This window comes from Eleutherodactylus coqui, chromosome 10 (assembly GCF_035609145.1).
Source record: "Eleutherodactylus coqui strain aEleCoq1 chromosome 10, aEleCoq1.hap1, whole genome shotgun sequence".
In the NCBI taxonomy this organism is placed as follows: Eukaryota; Metazoa; Chordata; class Amphibia; order Anura; family Eleutherodactylidae; genus Eleutherodactylus; species Eleutherodactylus coqui.
The window spans coordinates 98,903,194-98,926,707 of NC_089846.1; the positions used below are offsets into that span (position 1 = coordinate 98,903,194).

Here is a 23,514-nt window from a genome sequence, read left to right on the forward strand (position 1 = left end):
ATACCTCAGAGACCTGGCCCTGCATTCAGATAAAATGGCTTAACTGTAATTGTTGGAACCACACACCGGCCATCGGTCCCCCCTCCTCTAACAGTGCTTTTATTGGTTTAATTCCACCCCTTGTTCAGAGGAGTCCTTTAATAACAGGATTGTATTTTCAAGGTGGCACAATGTGTGCCATCTGAGCCTTTCTAGTGTTATGTGTATAGACGTGATGGCTCTTCTCCTTTATAAGACTGCTCTGTTTCCTTCTGTCTCCTTCAAGCTGTGAACGTTGTACGATGGATCCTTTGCGGACGATGCCAAATCTTGTAATTGCTGATTCACAAGAAGATGAAGACCCACTGGCTGAGGTTCATACATATTATGTAAAGGATTCTTTTGAGAGAAGATAAAGCCCTTTATCAATATTTCCAGTGTGAAGATCTGATCACTTGACATTACAGGACCACAGCCTGAGGCTGCACTACTGATTCTGAGGTACTTCTGCCCCATTCAGTCTTGTCATGGAGTCCTGGTGCCCACATATCTGCCTGCAAGGAGGTCGATATTGTTGCACCCGATGATTTGAATCCATAGATCGTGCCTCCATGATAACACTGCAGTGGACACGGTATCAGATTCTCACAGCAGTGTAGTACTAAGCGCGTGATCTTCAAATGATCTCAGAATGTAGATCCAGTATTAAAGCGGTTATCTGGGTAAAATTTAATTTTATAAAATTGGATCCAAATAGTTTAAAACTAACAAATGGTACTTAGAAGTTCTCAGCCCAGGCGATCCAGTGCTGCACTACCACGATTCTCCCACTGTGTTGACAGCGAAAGTGCTTCCTGTTCAGAGGCTGCAGCACTACCATTCCAAACTCCTGGCTGTTACCATGTGGCGGCTGCGGGTCCTCCCGGGGCGCTGGGTCCCATGGCCATTTTTAATTTGTCGGGGCGTGAGCACAAAGCCCTTAAGTCCTATATCTCGGAGTCTCTGGTCAATCGACATATCCGGCCGTCCAGGTTCCCTGCCAGGGCAGGTCTCTTCTTTGTTGAGAAAAAGGATGGGACATTGAGACTTTGTGTGGATTATCGGGCTTTGAATAAAATCACAGTGAAGAACCAGTGCTCCTTGCCCCTGATTCCGGACTTGTTGAATCAGGTGGTAGGGGCCCACTGGTTTTCAAAACTGGACTTAAGGATTTAATTCGCATTCAAGAGGGAGATGTATAGAAGACCGCGTTCAACACCCCGTTAGGACATTTTAAATGTCTGTAACGCCCTCGCTGTGTTCCAGGGTTTTATGAACGCAGTCTTTCATGACTTCCTGGGGGTATTTCTGGTCATCTATCTCGATGACATTCTGGTGTAATCTCCAGACTGGGATTCACATGTGTGGCACTTAAGTCTGGTTCTGACCTTTTTGTGTGAGTACCAACTGTTTGTCAAGTTGGAGAAATGTTTATTTGGTACTAAACAAGTGTCTTTCCTGGGTTATGTGATTTCACCCACGGAGATTCAGATGGAGTTTGATAAAGTAGCAGCAATCTCCCAATGGGTCAGACCAGATAACCTTAAAGGGGTTGTCTCGCGAAAGCAAGTGGGGTTATACACTTCTGTATGGCCATATTAATGCACTTTGTAATGTACATCGTGCATTAAATATGAGCCATACAGAAGTTATTCACTTACCTGTTCTGTTGCTAGCGTCCCCGTCTCCATGGCTCCGTCTAATTTCGCTTTCTTCTGGCGTTTTTAGACATGCTTGCGCTGTGCGGTCTTTTGCCTGGTGAATGGGGCCGCTCGTGCCGGAGAGCTGGTCATCGTAGCTCCGCCCCGTCACGTGTGCCGATTCCAGTCACTCTAGAAGAGTGGCGACACTATCTTGAGGGGGCTAGACATCCCATTACCGTATATACGGATCATAAAAACATGGTATACCTCGCCAATGCTAAAAGACTCACTGTTCGTCAAGCCAGGTGGGCGTTATTTTCGCCAGGTTTAATTTCGTTGTGACTTATATTCCGGAAGAGAAGAATGTGAAGGCGGACACCCTGTCAGGGAGTTTCGGGTCGCCGGAAAATGAGACAGTGACTCCTGAGAATATCTTGGCACCTGTTTGTGGTGGTGGCAGCTGTAGAATCTAACCTTGTTTCTCAACTACAGAACTGTCAGCAGGACGCTCCTTCGGGGGTGCCGGAGGACAGATGGTTTGTGCCAGACCTTACGTCTCAGAGTCATTAAAGATTCTCACTCGTCGGTTTTCGCAGGCCATCCGGGGGTGCAGGGGACTCTGAATCTTTGTTCTAGACACTTCTGGTGGCCAGGCATGTCTCAGGAGAACTGCGACTTTGTTAAGAGATGCTCTGTATATGCACGCAATAAAAGTCGTCGGCGTCCTCTGGAGTGTCCTCTGAGACCGTTACCGGCACCTTCTCGTCCGTGGTGGCAGTTATCGGTAGATTGTATCACTGATCTACCGGAATCCCAGAAGTTCACCACTATCTTAGTGGTTGTCGACCGGTTCTCAAAGATGGCACATTTTTTGGTGTTAAAGAAACTACCTTCGGCAATAGATTTTGCCAAGATTTTTGTAAAATAAATCATTCGCCTACATGGGGTTCCCGAGAACATTGTATCTGATCGCGGGGTTCAGTTGGTTGCGCACTTTTGGCAAGCCTACTGTAGAAGCCTGGGAACGTCGCTTTCCTTCTCAGCATTCCAGTCGCAAACTAATGGTCGGACTGAGCGAAAGAACCAAGATTTAGTGCAATATTTACGGTAGTTTGCTAGCGAAAAGGCTCATCAGTGGGCAGAGTTTCTGCCGTTGGCAGAGTTTGCGCACTTGTTCTTCTACTGGGGTATCTTCATTCTTTTGTGTATACGGTCAGCATCCTTGCTTCCTTACAGCTATTTCTACTCTGTCTGCCTGTCCTGCAGCTGACATCGCCACAGATACGCTGCAGGGAGTATGGAAAGAGGCACAGAAAAACTTGGAAGCAACGGGGGCTCGTATGCAGTTGCATAGTGGGAGGAGTCTGTCTGTATCTGAACCTTACAGGGTGGGACAAAAGGTATGCCTGTCTTCTACAAATCTCAAATTAAAGGTTCCGTCCTTGAAGCTGGCGCCGCGTTACGTGGGGCCCTTTGTCATCACACGTGTAGTGAATCCTCTCGCCTATGAACTGGGTTTGCCAGCTACATGGAGGGTTCACAGGGTTTTCCATAAGTCTTTATTGAAACCTTTTGTCGCTTCGGAATGTTATGGAATGTTCACACATAATGGAATTGGTGTGGATTTTCTGCAGTGGAGGATCTATGTCAAAATCTGCACCGTTAGATCAGATTCACACGAGTGTATTTGTATGTGCAATATGCAGAAAATGGAACGTATTCATTGCATTGTGTTTGTTCACATTGTATGTATTTTGTGGGAGCCCTTTGACCGTGCAGAAAAATCTGTAGAATGCTTTATTTTCTTGCGCATTTGTGCAGGGCAAGAACACCTCTTGAACTCATTATACTAATTAGCCATTTCAATGGCTAAAAGCATTTTCGTGTGTCTTTTTTGTGTGTGCAAAAAGTCCAGTAAAAAATGCAGTTGTGCGCACTAATACACAACGTCCATTCCACAAAAACATGGCGCAATTGTACATGCGCTCGTGTGAATTCAGCCTTAGGGCGCCCACCCACTGGCGTTTGCGATTTTCGTGCTTGAAAAACGCAGCGTTTTCGGCGCGTTTTCCGTGCGTTTTTCGCGCCTTTTCCATTAATTTCCATTGACATTCATGGGTGCATTAGGAGAAAAATAAGGACACATATGCAACTGACAGTTCCTATGTTAAAAATCGCAACGCACCGCAAAAAAAAACGCCAGTGGACAGGAGTACATTCAATTCTAATTGCTCTTGAGAAAAAACGCAAAACGCAAAGAAAAAAAAATCGCCAGTGGGTGGGCGCCCTCAGTGGGGATTTTACTGCGGATCCACAAAAGAATTTACCCTTTTAAATGGTGCGGATTTTGACTACATTTTAACCCTTTCCAATCCACTGTCTGACGTCTGAAGACATTCTGATTGAAGGCTGTACAGCTCCGATGTCGGAAGATGTCCGGCAGGGTATTCTTACTGTATATTACTGGCCGCTCTGTTGTCGGGGGGGCCCCTCCAGCATGTTCCATAGGGTAGTACTTGCTCTAACCAGCAGATGGCACCATTGTATAATGGCAGATAGAGAAAGACCTATAGGAAACCCTGATTCCAAAATTGGATTGCAAAGTGTTAATACAGGTCTGCACCAAAATCTGCAACATGTGAGCATATGTATAAAGAGAACTGGAGCACTGTATATTCCATATTAGAGCCACGAATGCTAACCTCATATTGTAATTTCCTGCAGATATACCTCAGTGTGTTATGGCAGTCCAACCAGCTTGCTGCTGCGGTTTATAACTCCAGTGACTGCTCCATTCACTTCATGCCAGATGCTCCAGAGACAGGAGATCTCCGCCTGCTTCACAGAGGTTGGTGGACTCCATCTATCATTGCCTCATCTCTTCTCACCTTTTCTTTGTTTACTCTAATAAGTTACTGCTCCAAAGCTTATATTATATCTTTATAGGGTTGTCTTATGGACATACATATTACAGTAAAGTTGGGCTAACGGACCGTGTCATGCAGAATTCTATTTCCTACTTCCCTTTGAAAGAAATGTCTAGCTGTTGGGCTGATCCACATTAAACTATGCAGAGACATCTCTAAACATCTCTGTAGAGTCTAGAATAGTGTATTATATGAGTCTGAGACGGTTGGAATTAAAAATGAAACTTTATTCAAACATTTTAAACAAGCATGTGCACAACGTGGTGATTTCCTCTGTGCACTTGTAGATGTAAGGGAGACATCTGGATGAGAGTGCATTCACCGGGCCGAGAGCAAGTTCTGCCTGTGATTCTCGGGTGTGACTCGCATCGCACAGCACACTGGCCCTCCGTCTGTGTGCTGTGCAGGAGACTCGCATGAAAATAGAATATGCTACAAGTTCTCCATCTCACCCATGTAAATACACCCATTACAAATCATTTTCCCACCCGTGTGAATGCATCCTAAGGCCAGGCTCACATGGCTGTAAAGATGCATTTACGCCACAAAGATGATCGCTCAAAAGGTGACTTTTGAGCGATCATTTTGCATAAACTACCACTTGGTACTAATGCCTATTAGCACTAATTAGTGCTGGGAGCTGCAGTCAGGGAAAAGACCACATGCTGTTCCCTGATTACATTCCTTTTGTTCTGCTAGGGGACTTGAAAGCTGAGAACAGCTGATACAATGTAATTCGCGCTCCCTGGGCAGAACACAACCTGCGGTCCTGCTTATTAGCTGTTCTGCTGAACGCTGGATTTCATGCGAAACTGAAATTCATCGTTCGGCAAAAAAGTGAAAGATGGGCACATTTTCACACAACGATTATCGCTCAAAAGATGGATTTTGACCGAATTTTGAGCGATAATCTTTGTGTCTAAATGGGCCTTAAGTGTAAAACACTGTGAGGGTTATGCAGCGTTGTACAGCTCTGGAGCTTGCAGTGACCCACCGTACTGCTGCATATTTCGGAGAAATTGTACTACGCATGACAATGTATCTGTATTTTTTATTTGTTTCTAATTCCGGCGCAGTCGCTTTCTAATTGCGTTTGGCTGTGCTTATATACGTGCCCATAAAGAACAATGGGCTGTATCTCATGTATACAGGAGACAAAATAGAACATGTGGTGTTCTTTTTTGCGCTTGCGTATTATTCAGTTGTGACATGTTAATGTGATCAAAAATACTTAAGCCAATTTAATTGATTGCCAGTGAGTTACTGCCTACCACATGGTTGTACAGCGCATGCGTAATATGTGGTATTCATACGCCTGTGTGAGCCCAGCCTAATGGTGACCTGTCTTACTGACATTTCTTTTGTGGTTTAGTATATTACGGTCCCTGCCTTCCTGATCGTGTACGGCGTGTACAGTCCAGTAAGGAGCAGCGTCACTTACTGCTCATGTCCCAGCAATTACTTGATCAGTCCCTCAGAAGTGTCAAGAACAGTGGGTGGGGCTTCCTTCTTGTCCAAGTTTTAGGGCGGCATCAGACAGACATATTTGCGTGCGCAATACGCAGAGAATGGAACCGATTTATTTCAGTTTACAATTTCAGTCTCCAGTTTACAATTTGGTGGCTAACTGGTTCGTAGTTTTGTGTTTTTAATTGCTTTTTCCTGGTTATTGAATTATATAATGCTTGTGGGATGCACTTTATTTAGGGTGTTGCTTTTTGCAATGTAATATTTAAAGATGTGAGAAGTCTGTCAGCATACTGCGACATTAGAAAAGTATGTTGCAGTTTATACTATTACTACTTGGACCCATATAGGGGACACTATTACTAACAGTGTTGCTTATATCAGCCCCAGTAGTAATAGTGATGCCCACAGTAGTCCCAGTGCTAATAGCGACCACCTGAAACCCATATACTTACCTCCTCCTTGTCTTCAGAGCGCTGCTACTTTTCTGCTTGGCGCAGCTTTGGGTGGGAGTGTGTGCGAAAGAAGAGAGGTCAGGGAAGGAGAATCCCGGGTGCACACACTGCCATCAGTTTTTGCACCCGTAACAGTGCCGCTGAGTGATAACCAGCCGGGAAGCAGCGGCACCCTTGCTGGTAATCACTTGCATGGTGACCCGACTTCGAAGCACGTGTCCACAGAGAGGGCTCTTTGTGTCCCCTCTGGCACATGTGTCATACGTTTACCACCACAGGCTTATAGGGTCTCCATGTTCCTGTGTAAGATGGCTGGTGCACTCAAAAGTTCACTCCAACGTAGTTCAGCGAGGGCTCATTTTTTGCGGGATGTTCTGTATTTTCTGTTAGTACTAATTCGGAATACATACGACTTTTTGATCGCTTTTTATTGCGTTTTTTTTCTGGGAGACAGGGGGACTGAAAAAGTGCATTTCTGATTTTCTTTATTTTTTTTTCGGACGACGTTCACTGTGCGGAATAAATAATGTGCTACTTTGATAGATCGGACATTTACAAACGCAGCAATACCAAATATATATTTTTATTTTATGATTTAGATTTTTTAATTACAAATATGGCAAAAGGGGGATGATTTAAACTTTTATTCCTTTTTTTTTTTTACAAGTTAAAAAAACTTTATTGATCTTTTTTTAACTTAACTTTTAAGTCCCCCTGGGGGACTACAATATGCGATGCTTTGATCGCTCCTGTAGTATGAAATAATGCTAAAGCATTACGTCATACTGCATTCTGACAGGCAGCCTATCAAGCCACTCCACGGGGATGGCTTGATAGGCAGTCTCTCAGGGCAGCCCTGGGGCATTTCAGAAGGCCCCCGGCAGCCATGATACCTGCACGGCTCCCCCAATCTTACCACGTGGGGGGGGCGTACGGGACCCTGGAACATTGTTTGGGGGCTTTAAATGCCGCTGTTAGAATCGACAGCGGCATTTAAAGGGTTAATAGCCGTGAACGGCTACTGCCCGCGGTTGTCAGCTGTAGTAAACAGCTGACGCCCGCGCTGTATGCAGAGAGGTCGCCCTGCGTTGTGGAGCGGGAAGGGGTTAAGAGATTATAATAAACAACAGTCACAAAGGTAGAACATATCATATTTTGTAAAGGCTTTGTACTTAAAACTAATTATAATGAATCAACAACACATATCTTTCTAGAAAAACCTAAATAAAATTTATAAACGTACACAAGAAACCTTTCAGCATTTTATCTAACGTTCCCTGCACTGTAGCATATTTGGGGCTGTGTGATGTCTATGCTAATCCGTGGACAGCCCGCGGCCCTATTATAGGGTAATTAGGACAATTGCACTGACATTTTTTCATGCAGACTAATGTTTCTTATGAAAAGACTCATAGCAAGTCTGTTTGAATGCATGGTACCAGCATGGTTTTGCAATAAAGTCATGGTAGACTAATCTAATTTTCTTAATTAGTCTGGTTGATCAGGGCTTTAGTAAAGCATTTGACAAAGTATCGCATACCATCCTTATTGAAACATAATGACCAAGTATGGGATTGACAAGGTAACTGTTAAATGGTTTCACATCTGACTGAGGGATCGTACTCAAAGAGTGGCCATCAATGGCTGCACGTCCAACTGTAAGAATGTCTCAAGTAGGTGCCAAAAGGCTCTGTCCTGCACCGAGCGTTGTTTAACATTTTTATAAATTATCTAGAGGAGGGAATTGAGGGGAAACTGATCAAATGTGCCAATGACGCAAAGCTAGGAGTTATAACTAACACTATACAACAGGGGATTCAAAGACCTAGACAAGCTAGAACCATGGGCGGCGACTAACAGAATGGTATTTACCAAGGAGAAATGCACAGTATAACATCTGGGCAAGAAAAATGAAAAAAGCACATACAGAATAGGAGGAATTGAGCTAAGTAGCACATGTAAAAAAGACTTGGGTATACCAATAGATCACATATTGAACATGAGTCAACAGTGTGATGCAGTAGCAAAAAAGGCAAACACAATTCTGGGATGTATTTAGAAAAGCATAGAGTCTAAATCATGTAAGGTAATTAAGCTCCTCTACTCTTCCTTGGTCAGAGCTCATCTGGAATACTGTGTCCAGCTCTGGGCACCCCGATTTAAGCCATTAATCCAATTTTGGATTCAGGGTTTCCCGGGGGGCTTTCTCTTTCTGCCATTATACAATGGCGCTGTCAGGAACGGCGGCTCGCAGGGCCTTCGTGCCCACACCGCCGGCCCTGTCACCCAGGCTGCAACTGTGCGGCACAGGGGAGTCCCGGCCCTGCTAACTCCCCTTGTCGCCGCATTCCTCCTCGCCCCTGGGTGGCTAGGGACGCGGTGGGTGCCGCCCCACGTCCTCGTCATTATGACGACCAGGCGCGCGTCCTTGGTCTCCGCCTTTCCTGCATTGCTGGACATTAAAATCACAGAGATGAGAGAAAAAAATGTACAAAAACATAACTCACAGAAAAGGAAGCCAAATACGCACCACGATAAACTGCAGGGAAGGCTCAATCACCATATACCCTAGTAGCATGCAGAAAGCAAGATTGTATCATGAGTGCGCTAAATGTTCATGTGCCGACTAATGAGCAGCCACTCAACCCAAGATTGGGGGAGGGGTGACTGCAGACAACATAGTCTGCACATATGAACTGATACCAAGGATGCCAGCCATAGATAAGTGTGCCACACCATACAGCAGTGGTTCCCAAATCTTTTCAGCAATAGAGACCTTTTTGAAGAAAAAGTTTCTTGTGGAGCCCCAGAGCGGGACAGAAGGTTTGGTTAGGGGAGGGGTAGGGGCGTAGCTTATCACAACCTATTATTTTTACCTCCATCGTTATAAAAAGGACATGGCTGTTAAAAAAGAAAAAAAAACAGTGAGGAAGGCTGGAACACTGAATAGGCTATCAATATACATTACATTTAAAATTAACATGCTGTGGAATTAAATCCCGCACCACATGTCAATATCCACACGGGCTGTGTGCAGATTTTTGTTCCATAGTGTGTGGATGAGATTTTCAAAATGTCATCCGCTTTGCTGCTACAACTACTGTAAATTCCGCAGCAAATCCGCCCTGTGTACTAATAGTGACCCCCTATGTTGGTGGCCCCAGTAGTAATAGTGACCCCCTATATTGGCCCCAGTAGTAATAGTGTCCCCCTATATTGGCCCCAGTAGTAATAGCATTCCCTATACTAACCCCAGTAGTAACAGCGTCTCTTATATTGGCTCCAGTAATAAAAGTGTCTCTATATTGGCCCCAGTAGCAATAGCATCCCCACAGTGGCCCCAATAGTATTAGAGACCCTCACAGTGGCCTCAGTAATAATAGTGTTCCCCACAGTGGCTTCAGTAGTAATAGTGACCCCCACAGTTGCCTCAGTAGTAATAGTGACCTCCACAGTGGCCTCAGTAGTAAAAGTGACCCCCATAGTGGCCTCAGTAGTAATAATAACCCCACAGTAGCCCAGGTAATATTAACCCCACAATAGCCACAGTAATAATATTAACCCCACTGTAATATTACTACCGTCAGTAATATTAACCCCGAAATGCTTCATCCCTTGTTCTCTTCTGCAGAACCAAGGAGGAGAAGACTCAGGGGAGGAGGATCCCGGGTGTACACTGACATCATAGTGTGCATTGACATCAGCGTCGCTGCATGATTACTTGCTGGGAGCTGCAGCATCCCCCCCCCCCCCATCAGTAATCACTACAGTGGTGAGTAGCCGTCGCCACGCATGCCACAGGTTTGCCACCACAGACCCTCGTCAGGAGTCCCTGACTGTTGCTCTCGGAGCCCGGTTTGGGAACCGCTACCATACAGGAATGCAATTGGCAAAACAGTGGGTTGCTCTCTGTGTCGCCCTGTGGTAAAATGGTGCATATTTGGATTCTTTTTCTGTGAGTTATGGCATGATGTATACCTTACTAAATATGAGCCGCTGTCTACTAATACTGGTCATTGCTTAGCAGGGTTGCCTTACCAGTTCGAAGTTCCCCATAGACACTTGTTGCACCCTAATGATCAACATCTCTTTAGGCTGTGACCTATCTTTATACAAGACCCCTGTTGTGTCTTCTGTACTAGCTTACTCTTGGTGACTCGGTCTTTAGTTGTTCTTCAGGCAGTATGTTGTGCAGAGGTGAGGGCATGGACAATGTTAGAGCCCCATTACAGAGACTGAAGCCCATAACACTTGTAATGTACCTTGAGACAGGAGCTGATGTTGCTGTAGGTGGAGTCATATGTTGTTGGTATATGGAATCCCCTATAGTTTCTTTCTTCCAACTGCTGTCGCTATGTATGTGGGAGATGATGCGCCTTATTATATACAGAATCAGCAACTCAGCCTGGCTCTAGCTCTGAAGTATTGAGTGGCAGCGACCGCTTATTGTGGTGACTGTACAGAAGAAATCCAGACAGAAGACAAACACTGCATGGATTTTTTTAGGAATTTTTCTTTATTGAAAAATAGTAAAAGGGAACATAAATCAGCGCCTCATCATAGGAAACATCATCCTCCAATGTATGTCTCCAATAAATAGTAGATGGCACTCACCTGGTGCTCAGCAGATTACCTCCTAAGGGATATCCGCAAACACATGGACACATGACGGGGTCACTTTATCGGATCTCCTCCTTAGGGAGGACGAACATTCTGGTGGCGTCCGCTGCGACTACCACACGTGTGAGTTTTAAGATTTTGTGTGTATATAAGATAGATTTTAGTTAATGTGTTTGTATATGTTGCTTGAAAAAGGCAGTTTTTGAACGCCGAAACGCGTAGCAAAATAAATAGTATTGACAATTTACGGACCTGTGGACTGTATCTTTTGGTTTAACCCTTGGAGCGCGGGGAAGATTTTTTGCTTTTTTTTTGGTGTCTTTATTGGAAAAGCAATAAGCAACTTTGTAATTAAATATTACCGGCCTTTTTATAGAATAAGCAACGATCACAATGACTCTCAGGTGAGGCCAGTGGAGATCACAGAACTTGCTGCGGTCATTATGAACAGTCCACCGTTGTCCTGAAGTGAGAGCCACTGGACCCAAAGATACAGAAGAAGGCGAAAAAATCCCCCCAAAAGTTTCTCCTTGGAGGGCAAAAAATTCCTTCTTGACCCGAGATGTGACGATTAGATATCACTCTGGATCTAATCTAACCTGCTGCATATTGCTATATATATAGTTGGAGCTTGATATAGACATGATTGATATAAAGCTTGAGAAGATTGATTGAAATAAAGCTTGATATAGAGATTAATGAGATAAAGTTTGAGATGATTTGAGAGTTAAACAATGAGATAAAGATTGAGATTGAGGTAAAGTTTGCAGCTACTCCTAATTAGACTGATGTGTAACTCACCTGGGCGGAGTTTAGTAAACTGAATGGTGCTTTGAGCACTGTACCGATTGATATTGAGCCCGCTGTTCTCTGAATAAATTCCTTTTGTTCTGCCACGGTGCTGACAGCTTAGAACAGCTGATACGATGCAATCAGCACTCACTGGCAGAACACAGCGTTTGGTCCGTCTTATCCAGCTGTTCTGCTGAACAACGGATTTCAAGCCGAACTGAAAGCCATCTTTCGGTAGAAAACTGAAAGATGGGCACATTTATACGCAATGATTATCGCTCAAAAGACGGCTTTTGAGCGATATCATTGTGTCTAAATCGACATTAAGTTTGATATTAAGTTTGAGATTAATCTTAAGATGATGCTTGAAATGAAGATTGAAGTAAAAAACCTGCAGCTACTCCTAATTGGACTGATATGTAATTCACTTGGGCAGAGTTTAGTAAACTGAGTACTGGTCTGAGCTCTGTACTGATTAAGATTGAGATTAAGGGTGCGGGCAGACGAGCGCATAAACGGCGCGTTTTTGCGACCAAACGTATATACGTGACCATCTGAGGCAATGGTTTCGAATGTATTCGTTCACATGGGCGATTTTACGGCGCGTAAAAACCGCAACCCGGAAAAAAAACGGAACATATGCGACCGAAATACGCGCCAACGCATATTCGATGGCCGAAAAGATAGTTTGCAAAGTAGGAACAAACGAAAATACGCTTTCTAGCTCTGGTCGTGATCGGTAAAAAACTTTCTCTCGGGCGATTATACGTTGCGCTCGTGCGAACGTAAATACGCCTACGCTCGTCTGCCCGCACCCTAAGGTTGAGAGTAAAGTTGAGATCTCTGCTGCGATTAAATTTGAGATTTCTGTTGAGATAAAGTTTGAGATTTCCTGTGAAATTAAGGTTGAGATTTCTCTTGAGAGTACTGTTGAGAGTAAGGTTGAGAATAATATTGAGATTAAGGTTGAGAGTAATGTTAAAATGATGAAGTTTGAGGTAAATTTTAAGATTAGGTTTGAGAATAAATTTGAAATTAATCTTGAGATGACCCTTGAGGTAAAGGGCTCAGTCACACGGATGCCGATCTGCCCGTGGTTCAGGACGAGAAGACGGCAGTGCGGACGAATCTCCGCACCAGCCGGAAAAAAAGCATATGGCTGGCAATGGAGTTGGTCATGTGGAGATTCGTCCGACACGCGGTACGGCCGTCTTCCCATCCTAAAAACATGGGTGGATCGGCGCCCGTGTGACTGAGCCCAATGCCTGCAGTTACTCCTATTCGGACAGATATGCAATTTACTTGGGCAGAATTTAATTAACTGAATCCTGGTCTGAGCTCTTTACTGATTAAGATAAAGTTTGAGTTGATGTTTGAGAAGAAGACTGAGATGGAGTTTGAGATTGAGTTTGAGATGGAGTTTGAGATGAAGTTTGAGATGAAGTTTGAGATGAAGTTTGAGATGAAGTTTGAGATGGAGTTTGAGGTGGAGTTTGAGGTGGAGTTTGGGATGGAGTTTGAGATGGAGTTTGAGATGGAGTTTGAGATGAAGCTTGAGATGGAAACTGCAGCTTCTCCTAATCGGACTGATATGTAACTCACCTGGGCAAAGTTTAGTAAATTGAAACCTGCTTAGAGCACTGTACTGATTGATATTGAGATTAAGGTTTATATAAAGGTAGAGAGTAAGGTTTAAAGTACTATCGAGATTAACAATGAGATTTCTGTTGAAATTAGGGTTGAGATGAAGCTAGAGATCACGCTTGAGATGCAGATGAGGTAAAGCTTGCAGCTACTCCTAATCAGACTGATATGTTATTTACCTGGGCAGAGCTTAGTAAACTTCATCATGCTTTGAGCACTGTACTGATTGATATTGAGCCTGCTATTCACAGAATAAATTCCTTTTCTTCTGCCACGGTGCTGACAGCTGAGAACAGCTGATACATTGCAATCAGCTGTTATCAGCACTCACTGGCAGAACATAGCATTTGGTCTGTTTTACCAGCTGTTCTGCTGAACGACGGATTTCAATCCAAAATGAAGACTGTCGTTCGGCAGAAAACTGAAAGATAGGCACATTTACACGCAACGATTTTCGCTCAAAAGACGGCTTCTGAGCGATAATCGTTCTGTTTAAATCGGCCCTAAATTTCATATTCAGTTTGAGATTAATTTTGAGATGAAGATTGAGATAAAGTTTGCAGCTACTTTTAATCGGGCTGATATGTAATTTACCTGGGCAGAGTTTAGTAAACTTAATCCTGCTTTGAGCATTGTACTGATTGATATTGAAATTGAGGTTGAGATTAAGGTTGAGAGTAAGGTTACGATTTCTGTTTAGATTAAGGTTGAAAAAAATGTTGAAATTAAGGTTGAGATTCCTGTTTAGATAAATGTTGAGATTAAGGCCGCCTGCAGACGGGCGGAAATTCCGCGGCAGGATTTCCCACGGAATTTCCGCCCGTGGAAGCTGCCATAGGATTGCCTAGGCAGACGGCCGCGGTTTGTCTGCGCGAAATCTCGCGTGGAAAACAAACCGCGGCATGCTCTATTTCTGTGAGCCCCGCACAGAAACGTCACTCCCTGGACGCCGGCTCTGGTCTGCTTATGCGCCAGCAGCCGGCACATCAAACAACCGGAGCCACCGGAGCGGGTGAGTACGCGCTGCTTTCTGCAGGCGCTCGGGTCGAATTCTCGCAGCCGAATCCGATCCGGCCGTCTGCAGGCGGCCTAAGGTTAAGAAAAATATTGAGATTAAGGTTGAGATTAATATTTAGATTTAGATTTCTGTTGAGATTAAGGAGAGTAAGGTTGTGATTTAGGTTGAGAGTGAGGTTCTGATTAAGGTTTGAGATGAAGCTTCAGATGACGCTTGAGATCTTGAGATGACGCTTGAGATGAAGACTGCAGCTACTAATCGGACTGATATCTAACTCTCCTGGGCAGAGTTTAGTAAACTGAATCCTGCTTTGAGCACTGTACTGATTGAAATTGAGATTAAGGTTGAGAGTTCTGTTGAGAGTTCTGTTGAGAGTTCTGTTGAGAGAACTGTTGAGAGAACTGTTGAGATAAAGGTTGAGATAAAGGTTGAGGTTAAGGTTGAGATCAAGGGCTTATTTAGACGACCGTATATCGGCTGGGTATTCACGCCCGGGCGATATACGGCGTCCCTCTCTGCAGGGGGAGGAGGCTGAAAGCCAGGAGCAGTGCACTGAGCGGCCATTTAACCCGCGTGATACTTTCTTTCTGGAATTGATTGGCTATTAAAACTGAATAAAATAACAATTTTGGTATCGTTGTAACCGTACTGACCCGCAGAAAAAAATGTAGTGTGTCATTTATGCTGTATATGTAACGCTCTAAAAAAACAGCAAAAATCTATGGCAGAATTGATGCGTTTTCTCTCCCTACGATCATAAAAAAAATAAAAAGGTTTTACAATATAGCCTATGTACCCAAAAATGGTACCAATAAAAACTACAGTTCGCCACGCAAAAAAACAAGCCCTTATATGGCCGCGTCGATGGAAAAATAAAAAAGTTATGGCTGTTGAAAAATGGAGATGAAAAAATACCAAAAATCTTTTGTTCCTTAATGCCAAAATAGGCCATGTCCTTAAGGGGTTAATACATTATTGACACCAATTATTTTGGATAATTTGGCAACAGCAGCCATTTTATTACAAACATAACATTACCTAAAATAGCATTTTTTTAAACCCCAATTTCACCATAACCAAGAAGAGAAGAGGTTCTGAACCCCCACAGTCTGTTGCCTCACTAGTTAGGGAAAAACAACCGTAATGCCAACTGATTCGAGAGTCCCAAATTTTCCAATTGCCTCCCGCTGCAAACTAACTGAGTTGGGAGACCCAAATCGCCACTTGCCTCTGGCCGTCCATCCTCCCAATTTAGAGATATCTCTGCAAGGACTCTGTCCTGTCAGAGCTAAGAGGCGGCAGAACCGCCATCACCATTAATCAAAGGGGTATAAGGTGGCTATCCAGCCCATGCCTTCCCTCCTCCACCACACTTTTATGCTGACTCCAAGGACCCCTCATTCGCCACAGCAAGCACGGCTGGACCGCCTTAAGCCTGCGCCACAAAACCATTCCACAAAACTAGGGCTCTCTTGGTGCTTTCCTTGATTGCTAGTGACCAAAGGTCCGTGGCTACCTTTTGTAATAGTACTTCCTCACTTTTAAATTCCCATTTCCAGTTTTCCGTTCCCCTGTGTCGTATGGCAACACCACTGTTGCGACCCACAAACCTAAAAACTTCCCCATATAACTATACTGAGCCATATTAAAATTTTTACAATGTTTCTCGTTCACCCCCCACCCCTTTATTGCTCTCTTTACCCTGATTGATGTTGTAATGATAATAAAACCACTCCAAACACAACAACACTTGCAAAACCCAATGTCGCAAACGAATCCCCCCTTATTATTGATTCGAGCCACCGTGGGCCCTGTTTTTTTTTAAAATTTGTCCCGAAAGCTGAAACCCCACGGGGGGGCAACACACCAACAACCCTAAATTCCTTACCAGACCATTTTCTGCACATTTTCCCCGGCTGACCTAGCATTGACATTGAAACTTCACACTAAAAATCAAACTACCAGGTGCATCTGTAAATACCATGCACTCCCGTAAATAACTGGCTATCACAATCTACAACTGCCTCTGTAAGACACTATTAGTAATAGTCTCCCCCCTATCTGCCCAGTAGTAACAGTATTATTACTGTAACTACTGTGGGGGATCACTATTGCTACTGAAGCTACTGTAGGGGGTCACTATTACTACTGGGGCCACTGTGGGGGCCCCTGTTACTGGAGCCAATGTGGGGGTCATTATTACTACTGAAGCTACTGTAGGGGGTCACTATTACTACTGGGGCCACTGTGGGGTCCCTATTACTGGAGCCAATGTGGGAGTCATTATTACTACAAAGACTACTGTGAGGGTCATTATTACTACTGAGGCCAGTGTCAAGGTCACTATTACTACTGGGGCAACTGTGGAGGTCACTATTACTACTGGGGCTAATATAGAGGACACTCTTAGTACTACGACCAATATACGGGTTACTATTACTACTTGGGCCAATATAGGGGTCACTATTACTAATGAGAGGGGGCAGTATTGCTACTGGTGGCCACTGTGGGGGTCACTATTATTACTGGAGCTATTGTGGGGGTCAATATTACTACTGAGGCAACTGTAGAGCACACTTTTAATACTGGAGCGAATATAGGGGGTCACTAATACTACTGGGGACACGATTACTACTAGGGCCAATATAGGGGTCACTATTACTAATGAGGCCACTGTGGGGGACACTATGACTACTGGGACCACTGTGGGGGTCACTATTACTACTGGAGCTTCTATGGAGGTCACTATTACTACATAGGCCAATGTAGGTGTCACTATTACTACAGAGGCCACATTGGGGTTCACTATTACTATAGGGGCCACAGTGGGGGTCATTATTACTACTGAGGCCAATATAGGGGAGACTATTGCTACTGAGGCCAATATATACTGAGGTCGCTGCAAATTCCGCAACATTTCTCTAGGAAAGAGAGGGGGCAATATTACAGTATTTTTGTATCGCAGTCATGCTCGAGTGAACACATCACAAATGAGAATGAAGCCATTAAAAATTATTGTTTCATAATCATGCGTTTTAACTTACTCTCGGATCGCTAGAAAACGTATTGGCAGTGGGTAAGAGCCCTAAATTTCTCCCCAGATTTTCCTGTACCACACCATTCCCACCATGTTTTCCATCTTTAAAATATTTACAAATGTATACCTATTCCACCTGAGTAGTATCACATACGTTTGGTGAAGTAGTTTATGTAACTTCCATGTCATATGCTAATTATCTCACTACCGTCTAGTGGGCATATTCAGGCAATGGGGGCTGTAGCTGAATCCATGCATAGAGGAAACCTGATGCAACATTGCTGAGGATCGGCGCATGCGCAGTTTATTTTGCCCTCTTGTGGGCGCCAGGTTTCCTCTGTACATATAACCATAAAAGTGCAGGTGGAGATGTTGTGAATGGCGTAGCAGTAACCGTACAAGGGTAATATGAGTGCATCCGAAAACTTTTACTTTTCCCACATTTATATGTTTCTCTCCATAGGAGGGCACTTTTAGTACGGACATTGTAAACACAGTCCTGAACAACATACACACATTAACACATGGGCCTAGCGCCCACCACTAGAAGATCTGTAGGCTGGTCACCCAGCGAGATACAGTCACTTTCACTGTCCCTGGTCCCGAGGTGGACCTCTCTGATAAAGCGGTGATGTTCTCTTTAAGCCGCCTCTCACCAGTCTTCAGTTCTGACTCGCTGTTCCATTTGCACCTCAGCAGCAGCGCAATTACTTGAACGGCCTCCGAATTTTGCCTGGTCTGCAGCCGTCCTCACATCTGGTCATGGTGAGGGGGGAGCAGTCCCGTAGGGCTCGCACACACTTGCTTCTTTTTGACGCTGTGTTAACGCTGCGTTTTTTTAAATGTAATTGTCAATGGGATTTTCTAATGTTAAAAACACATCACACAAAAATCGTAAAGCACAAACTTGTGATGCATTTTTAGCATTAGGAAGTCCTATTGACATTCGCGTTAACAAAACGCAAGTATGTGGGAGCCCTAAGGGTGTGGGAGCCCTAAGGGTGTGGGAGCCCTAAGTGTATGGGAGCCCTAAGTGTGTGGGAGCCCTAAGGGTGTGGGAGGCCTAAGGGTGTGGGAGCCCTAAGGGCGTGGGAGCCCTAAGGGTGTGGGAGCCCTAAATGTGTGGGAGCCCTAAGGGTGTGGGAGCTCTAAGGGTGTGGGAGCTCTAAGGGTGTGGGAGCCCTAAGGGTGTGGGAGCCCTAAGGGTGTGGGAGCTCTAAGGGTGTGGGAGCCCTAAGGGTGGGGGAGCCCTAAGGGGCCCTGCACACTAGCGTTTTTCACGTGTGTTTTTTTTTCATGTGATTTTGCTGCTTTTTTTTACTTCCAGTAAATCTTTATTAGGATGACAGGCATACATCATCATACAGCTTTACAATTCTCTTAGTTTGTATTCCTGGACATCTTTATTTTGAACTCTGTTTAAACATTACAAAGGAAACATACTCAAACAAAAGTAAGTGGGGTAGGAAAGTGAGGGGGGGGGGGGGGGATTAGGGCGGTAGGTACATTCTGAAATTTGCCAATTATGCGGTTCCTATGTAACATTCCTCGTCAATCCTGCATCATAATAGCATGTTAGAGTATCATATTCCCTTTTTTGATTCCCCCCATCCATGGTTGCCAGGTCTCCACAAAATCATTTATTCTGTCTTGTCTTATTGCGAATAATTTCTCTAATGAACAGTGTTCAGAGATCAGTTTGATTTAGTCTTCTATTGTGGGGACTCTAGTAGACTTCCACTCCCTGGCGATTAGTAGTTTAGCGCTGAGCAAAACATGTGCAGTTATTTTCCTGTATTTGAGGGGGATTTTGTCTAATCCTGGCAGTAAAATGGCCATTTGAGGTTTTAATTTCAATTTAGTTCCCAATCATTTAAATAAAATCGTAGAGACCGAGGCCGACAACGGATGGATATAGAGGCATCCCCAAAATATGGCAATGCAGTCATACATGTGACAAACACCGGTCTCTATTACACAGAAAATGACATTTTACTTTCACACACAATAAGAATGCCTCAGACAAGTATAGTGAGTTAAAGAATATAAAATTTATTATAAATATGTTTTGGTTGTTACCTCCCATCACTTACGGAGAGGGTACAGCAACACGCAGGACAGGAAAAACCCCCAGTGGAGGAAACCTGTAGGGAAACCATGGCCACTGTACTGCCCTTCCTCCAGGCATACTAAGGGCGGGTAACACTATAAGATGTGTGCAGGACACAAGAACAGTGTGTGTGTGTATATATGTACCTATATGAGTATGTGCCATGAATGTGTGAAACAGGGTTTGTGTGACTATAAAGAGAATACAGATGGTCTTCATCTGTCACACCTTGTGGATCTTCTTGCTAGTTCCTAGTGGTCATTCCTCTTCCTTTTTTTGTTGACCTTCACACTTACCTCTTGCATGGAGTGAGTGATGCATGGTCCTACAAAGCATGCAGGGTGGAAGGCTGCTCCATGGGCCGTAGGTGGTGATCTGCTGAACATTCCTCCTGAACATGGGAAAAGCGCGGCTGTGATGGACGGGCCTCTCTCTTCTCCATGCCCAGTGTAGAGGATCTACTGCCATGACCTAGAATCAAACAATACAGGGATAACATTATTATCACTGCAGACCCTTCATCACAGACTGAAGTGCTTTGTATCATTTGTACTCACCTGCTCACAGGTGTCCCGGTCCACCAAAGCTCTGAAACCAATCCGGAGGAGCAACAGGTTGCGATCATGAAGGATTTGTTGTCTCTTTTGCATCCAGGTGTATCCGAAGGCCCATTGGTAGATCTCGCGACGAAAGCCGACTTCCTCTTCCATCTGGTTGGCCAAAAATCTAGTAGAAAAAAAGTTAAACAAAATGACGAACTGCTACTTATTTCATTATTCATTTTCTATCTTTTCATCAGCATGTATATACATAACTGATAAAAGAAACTCACAGAGCTGGAAAGAAGTTCTTATGATATTCCTCAGTCTGCAGTCCGGCTCTGATGAAGTAGACGAAGACCATCGCCAGGAGATACTAGTGGGATGAGAAAGACAGAACTTTTTAGTACCACTTGTTTTTCCTATTGAAGAGCCTTTCTGTGTATCCTGTCAACCTCCATAAATGCAGAAAACAAACGTCCACACACTCGTATTACCTTGTCGGAAATCCTCATGCAGCTGTCTATGGCGAGAAATGTCCGGATGTTGCTATCCTCTAGGAAAACAGGACAAATATCAATATTATGGGAAAATGGAATTCCACTGTCTGAACGGATCCGTTTTATGAAAGAACCAACAAATGGACCTCATTGAGTGTAATGCGGTCTGTTCAGTTTATGTCTGTCTCTAATATATCTATACAGTGGTACCTCAGGATACGAGTGCCTCAGCTTGCAAATTTTTTGACTTGCGAGCAGGCTCTCTCCCGAGTTTTCGCTCTGATTTAAGAGCAAAAACTCGGGTTACGAGCCTGCTTACAAGTCAAATAACTCAAGCTGAGGCTCTGGATTAGTTCTAATACTCACCTTTCGATGGTGTTTCGGTCCTCGTGATGGTCTGCGGCTCTGCTGCAGGATGTCTCGTCATCCTCCACGCCGACAAAAGATTACTTTCTGAAGGCGGGGCTTGAATGTCTCGCCTCCAGCAAGGTAATGCTCTGAATGGTTAACTCAGCGCCGCGTCAGCCAATGAAAGCCAATAATGGGTTAACCAATCACAGCCACTCAATAATGTCACTGAATGGCTGTGATTGGTTAACCCAGTGCCGGTTTTCATTGGCTGACGCGGCGCTGAGCTAACCAATCAGAGCATTAGGTTGCTGTAGGCGGGGCATTCAAACCCCGCATCCTGCAAGCAATGCTCTGTCGGTGTGGAGGAGGATGTGACAGCCTGCAGCAGCACCGCAGACCATCGCAGATTGTCGGCAGTAGGTGTGTATTTTTTTTTTTAACTTGTAGTTAGTTTCCCCATTGAAATGAATTAAAACACCATTAAAGCAGAACGCATTAATGGCGTATAAATTCATTTCAATGGGGAAAAGTGCTTTGACATTCGTGTTTTTGGCTTAAGAGCTTCGTCACAGAACAGATGAAACTTTTATGTCAAGATACTGCTGTATATGATCGTGTTCTGTAGACCTTGTTCAACACTAGAAGTATTGGAAGGAGTAATGGGTTTTACCAAGCACTCTGAAGAATGCGGCCATCTCCTCCTGCTGTAGGGAACGGTCCTCCTTCCTCCTCTTCTGCGGGCGTTCTTGGACCTCTTCGTTGCACGGACTACGCTCTCTCTTCCTCGTCTGGCCGCTGTCTTCTCCTCTTCCTGGGAAGCTGAAAGAGGAGGAAATATTAGCATGAAGATGTAGGGATGCGGCTCCTCCTGAAGATGTATATACATGTATCATACTAGAAGCCGACACTATATGATACTGAATCCCCATTCCTCTGCCGGGTAAGGGTGCCTTTCCACGTTTTTTTAACGCTTCGATATCGCTGAGTTTTTTTAATATGAATTTCAGTGGGACTTTCTAATATTAAAAACGCAGAAAAATCGCAAGTTTGTATTGTGTGGTTTTTGTGCAATACATTTTTAACATTATAAAATCCCATTGACATTCACATTTTAAAAAATGCAGCGTTACCGCAGCCCTAAAAACCGCAAGTGGAAAAGGCGCCCTAACTTACACTAAATGTATTCTACATTTCACTGCATGGGGATCATTACGGAGCGAAAACTGAAATAACGATGAATGAGTTTCTATTCTATCATAATAACTCTTGTATGGCGTCCCTAATCCTTACCGGGGGAAGAGGAAAGGGAATATTCTGGAAGGACAAACACTTCAGAGGGGGGGGGGGGGGAGTGGGAAAAAAATGAAAACCACATAAATACATTTTTCTGCTCTTGGAACCCTCCCACAGTAACTGGCCGCCCTAGGCACTGGACCTCTGCTGCCTACTGCTCAGACACTATAATAAACTTCATAGCTTACCTGGAGCTCACGTCGTCTCTCCCAAACAGGAATCGTAGAAACTTGATGATGGCGTCCATAATCCTCAACAGCGGAAATGAAAATAAATTATTCTGTTAGCAACAACTATTCAGAGATAAAAGGGCAGATTTATGAAACTGTCTGAAAGAAAAATTGTCTTAGTTGCCCCTAGCAACCAACCAAAGATCAGTTTTCATCTTGCCAGAGCATAAAACATAATGAAAGCTGCTGTGTGATTGGTTGCTAGAGGGAACTAAGACAGTCTTTCTTTTAGACAGTTTCTTAAATCTGCCCCCTACATGTCCACCATAACTAAAGTGTGGCTCCCTATAGGCCCTGTCATGGCATTAGTATATGTCCTGTCCCTCCCTGTATAATAACTGACCACCATAATAAACCTCATAGCTATATTCATACAGTCACCCAAATATCTTCATATTGATTCAGAACTATATAAAAACCTCCATATTTATTCATTAGTACCTAAATATCTTCATATTTATCATTCAGCCCAAAATCTGTATTATTATTCATAATCACCTAAAATTGCCCATATTTATACATTTTAGTTTCCCCATCTTCTATTTAATAATATGGATCATTTACAGTTTCCCACTAACACATGTGGACAAACTCTCACTACCTAGAAATACATAAAGCAGTGATAACATTCGTCACATTTTGACCTCTTACCTTTCTTGGATGTCGGTTGGCAGTAAATCCTCCTTCTTGCTGATGATGATCCGCGTCTCAATCGAAAATAGAAGTTTGCAAATCGCTGTGAGAGTAAAGGGAGCCGGTCTATTCTCTATAAAGAGCAATCGCTGACTGGCACCAACTGACGTTTTTCTTTGCGGTTTGAATCCAAATCCTGCGATTCTATTGGCTGCTGCTGGTGGCATGTACCATGAT

At 44.0% G+C, this 23,514-nt stretch overlaps 2 protein-coding genes and 1 long non-coding RNA gene across 3 annotated transcripts in view; 1 reads left to right on the top strand and 2 right to left on the bottom strand.

Annotated features, from left to right (window-relative positions):
• The first annotated feature begins 281 nt into the window (after positions 1 to 281).
• MSH5 (mutS homolog 5) overlaps positions 282 to 23,514 on the top strand; it is a 102,949-nt gene continuing 79,716 nt past the window's right edge. The window contains exons 1-2 of the mRNA XM_066582105.1: positions 282 to 353; positions 4,386 to 4,509. Of these exons, the coding sequence (XP_066438202.1) occupies positions 282 to 353; positions 4,386 to 4,509 (196 nt within the window). The remainder of the gene's footprint in view (positions 354 to 4,385; positions 4,510 to 23,514) is intronic.
• LOC136580775 (speedy protein 1-A-like) lies at positions 19,981 to 21,819 on the bottom strand. The gene is made up of 5 exons (XM_066581621.1): positions 21,792 to 21,819; positions 20,768 to 20,826; positions 20,564 to 20,646; positions 20,289 to 20,457; positions 19,981 to 20,202 (listed from the first exon to the last, which is right to left on the bottom strand). The coding sequence occupies exons 1-5, from the start codon at positions 21,814 to 21,816 to the stop codon at positions 19,990 to 19,992; spliced, it is 549 nt and encodes a 182-aa protein (XP_066437718.1). The 5' UTR covers positions 21,817 to 21,819; the 3' UTR covers positions 19,981 to 19,989.
• On the bottom strand, positions 21,860 to 23,379 carry LOC136580776 (uncharacterized). The gene is made up of 3 exons (XR_010787009.1): positions 23,296 to 23,379; positions 22,603 to 22,665; positions 21,860 to 21,940 (listed from the first exon to the last, which is right to left on the bottom strand). It is a non-coding gene; the product is annotated as an uncharacterized lncRNA (long non-coding RNA).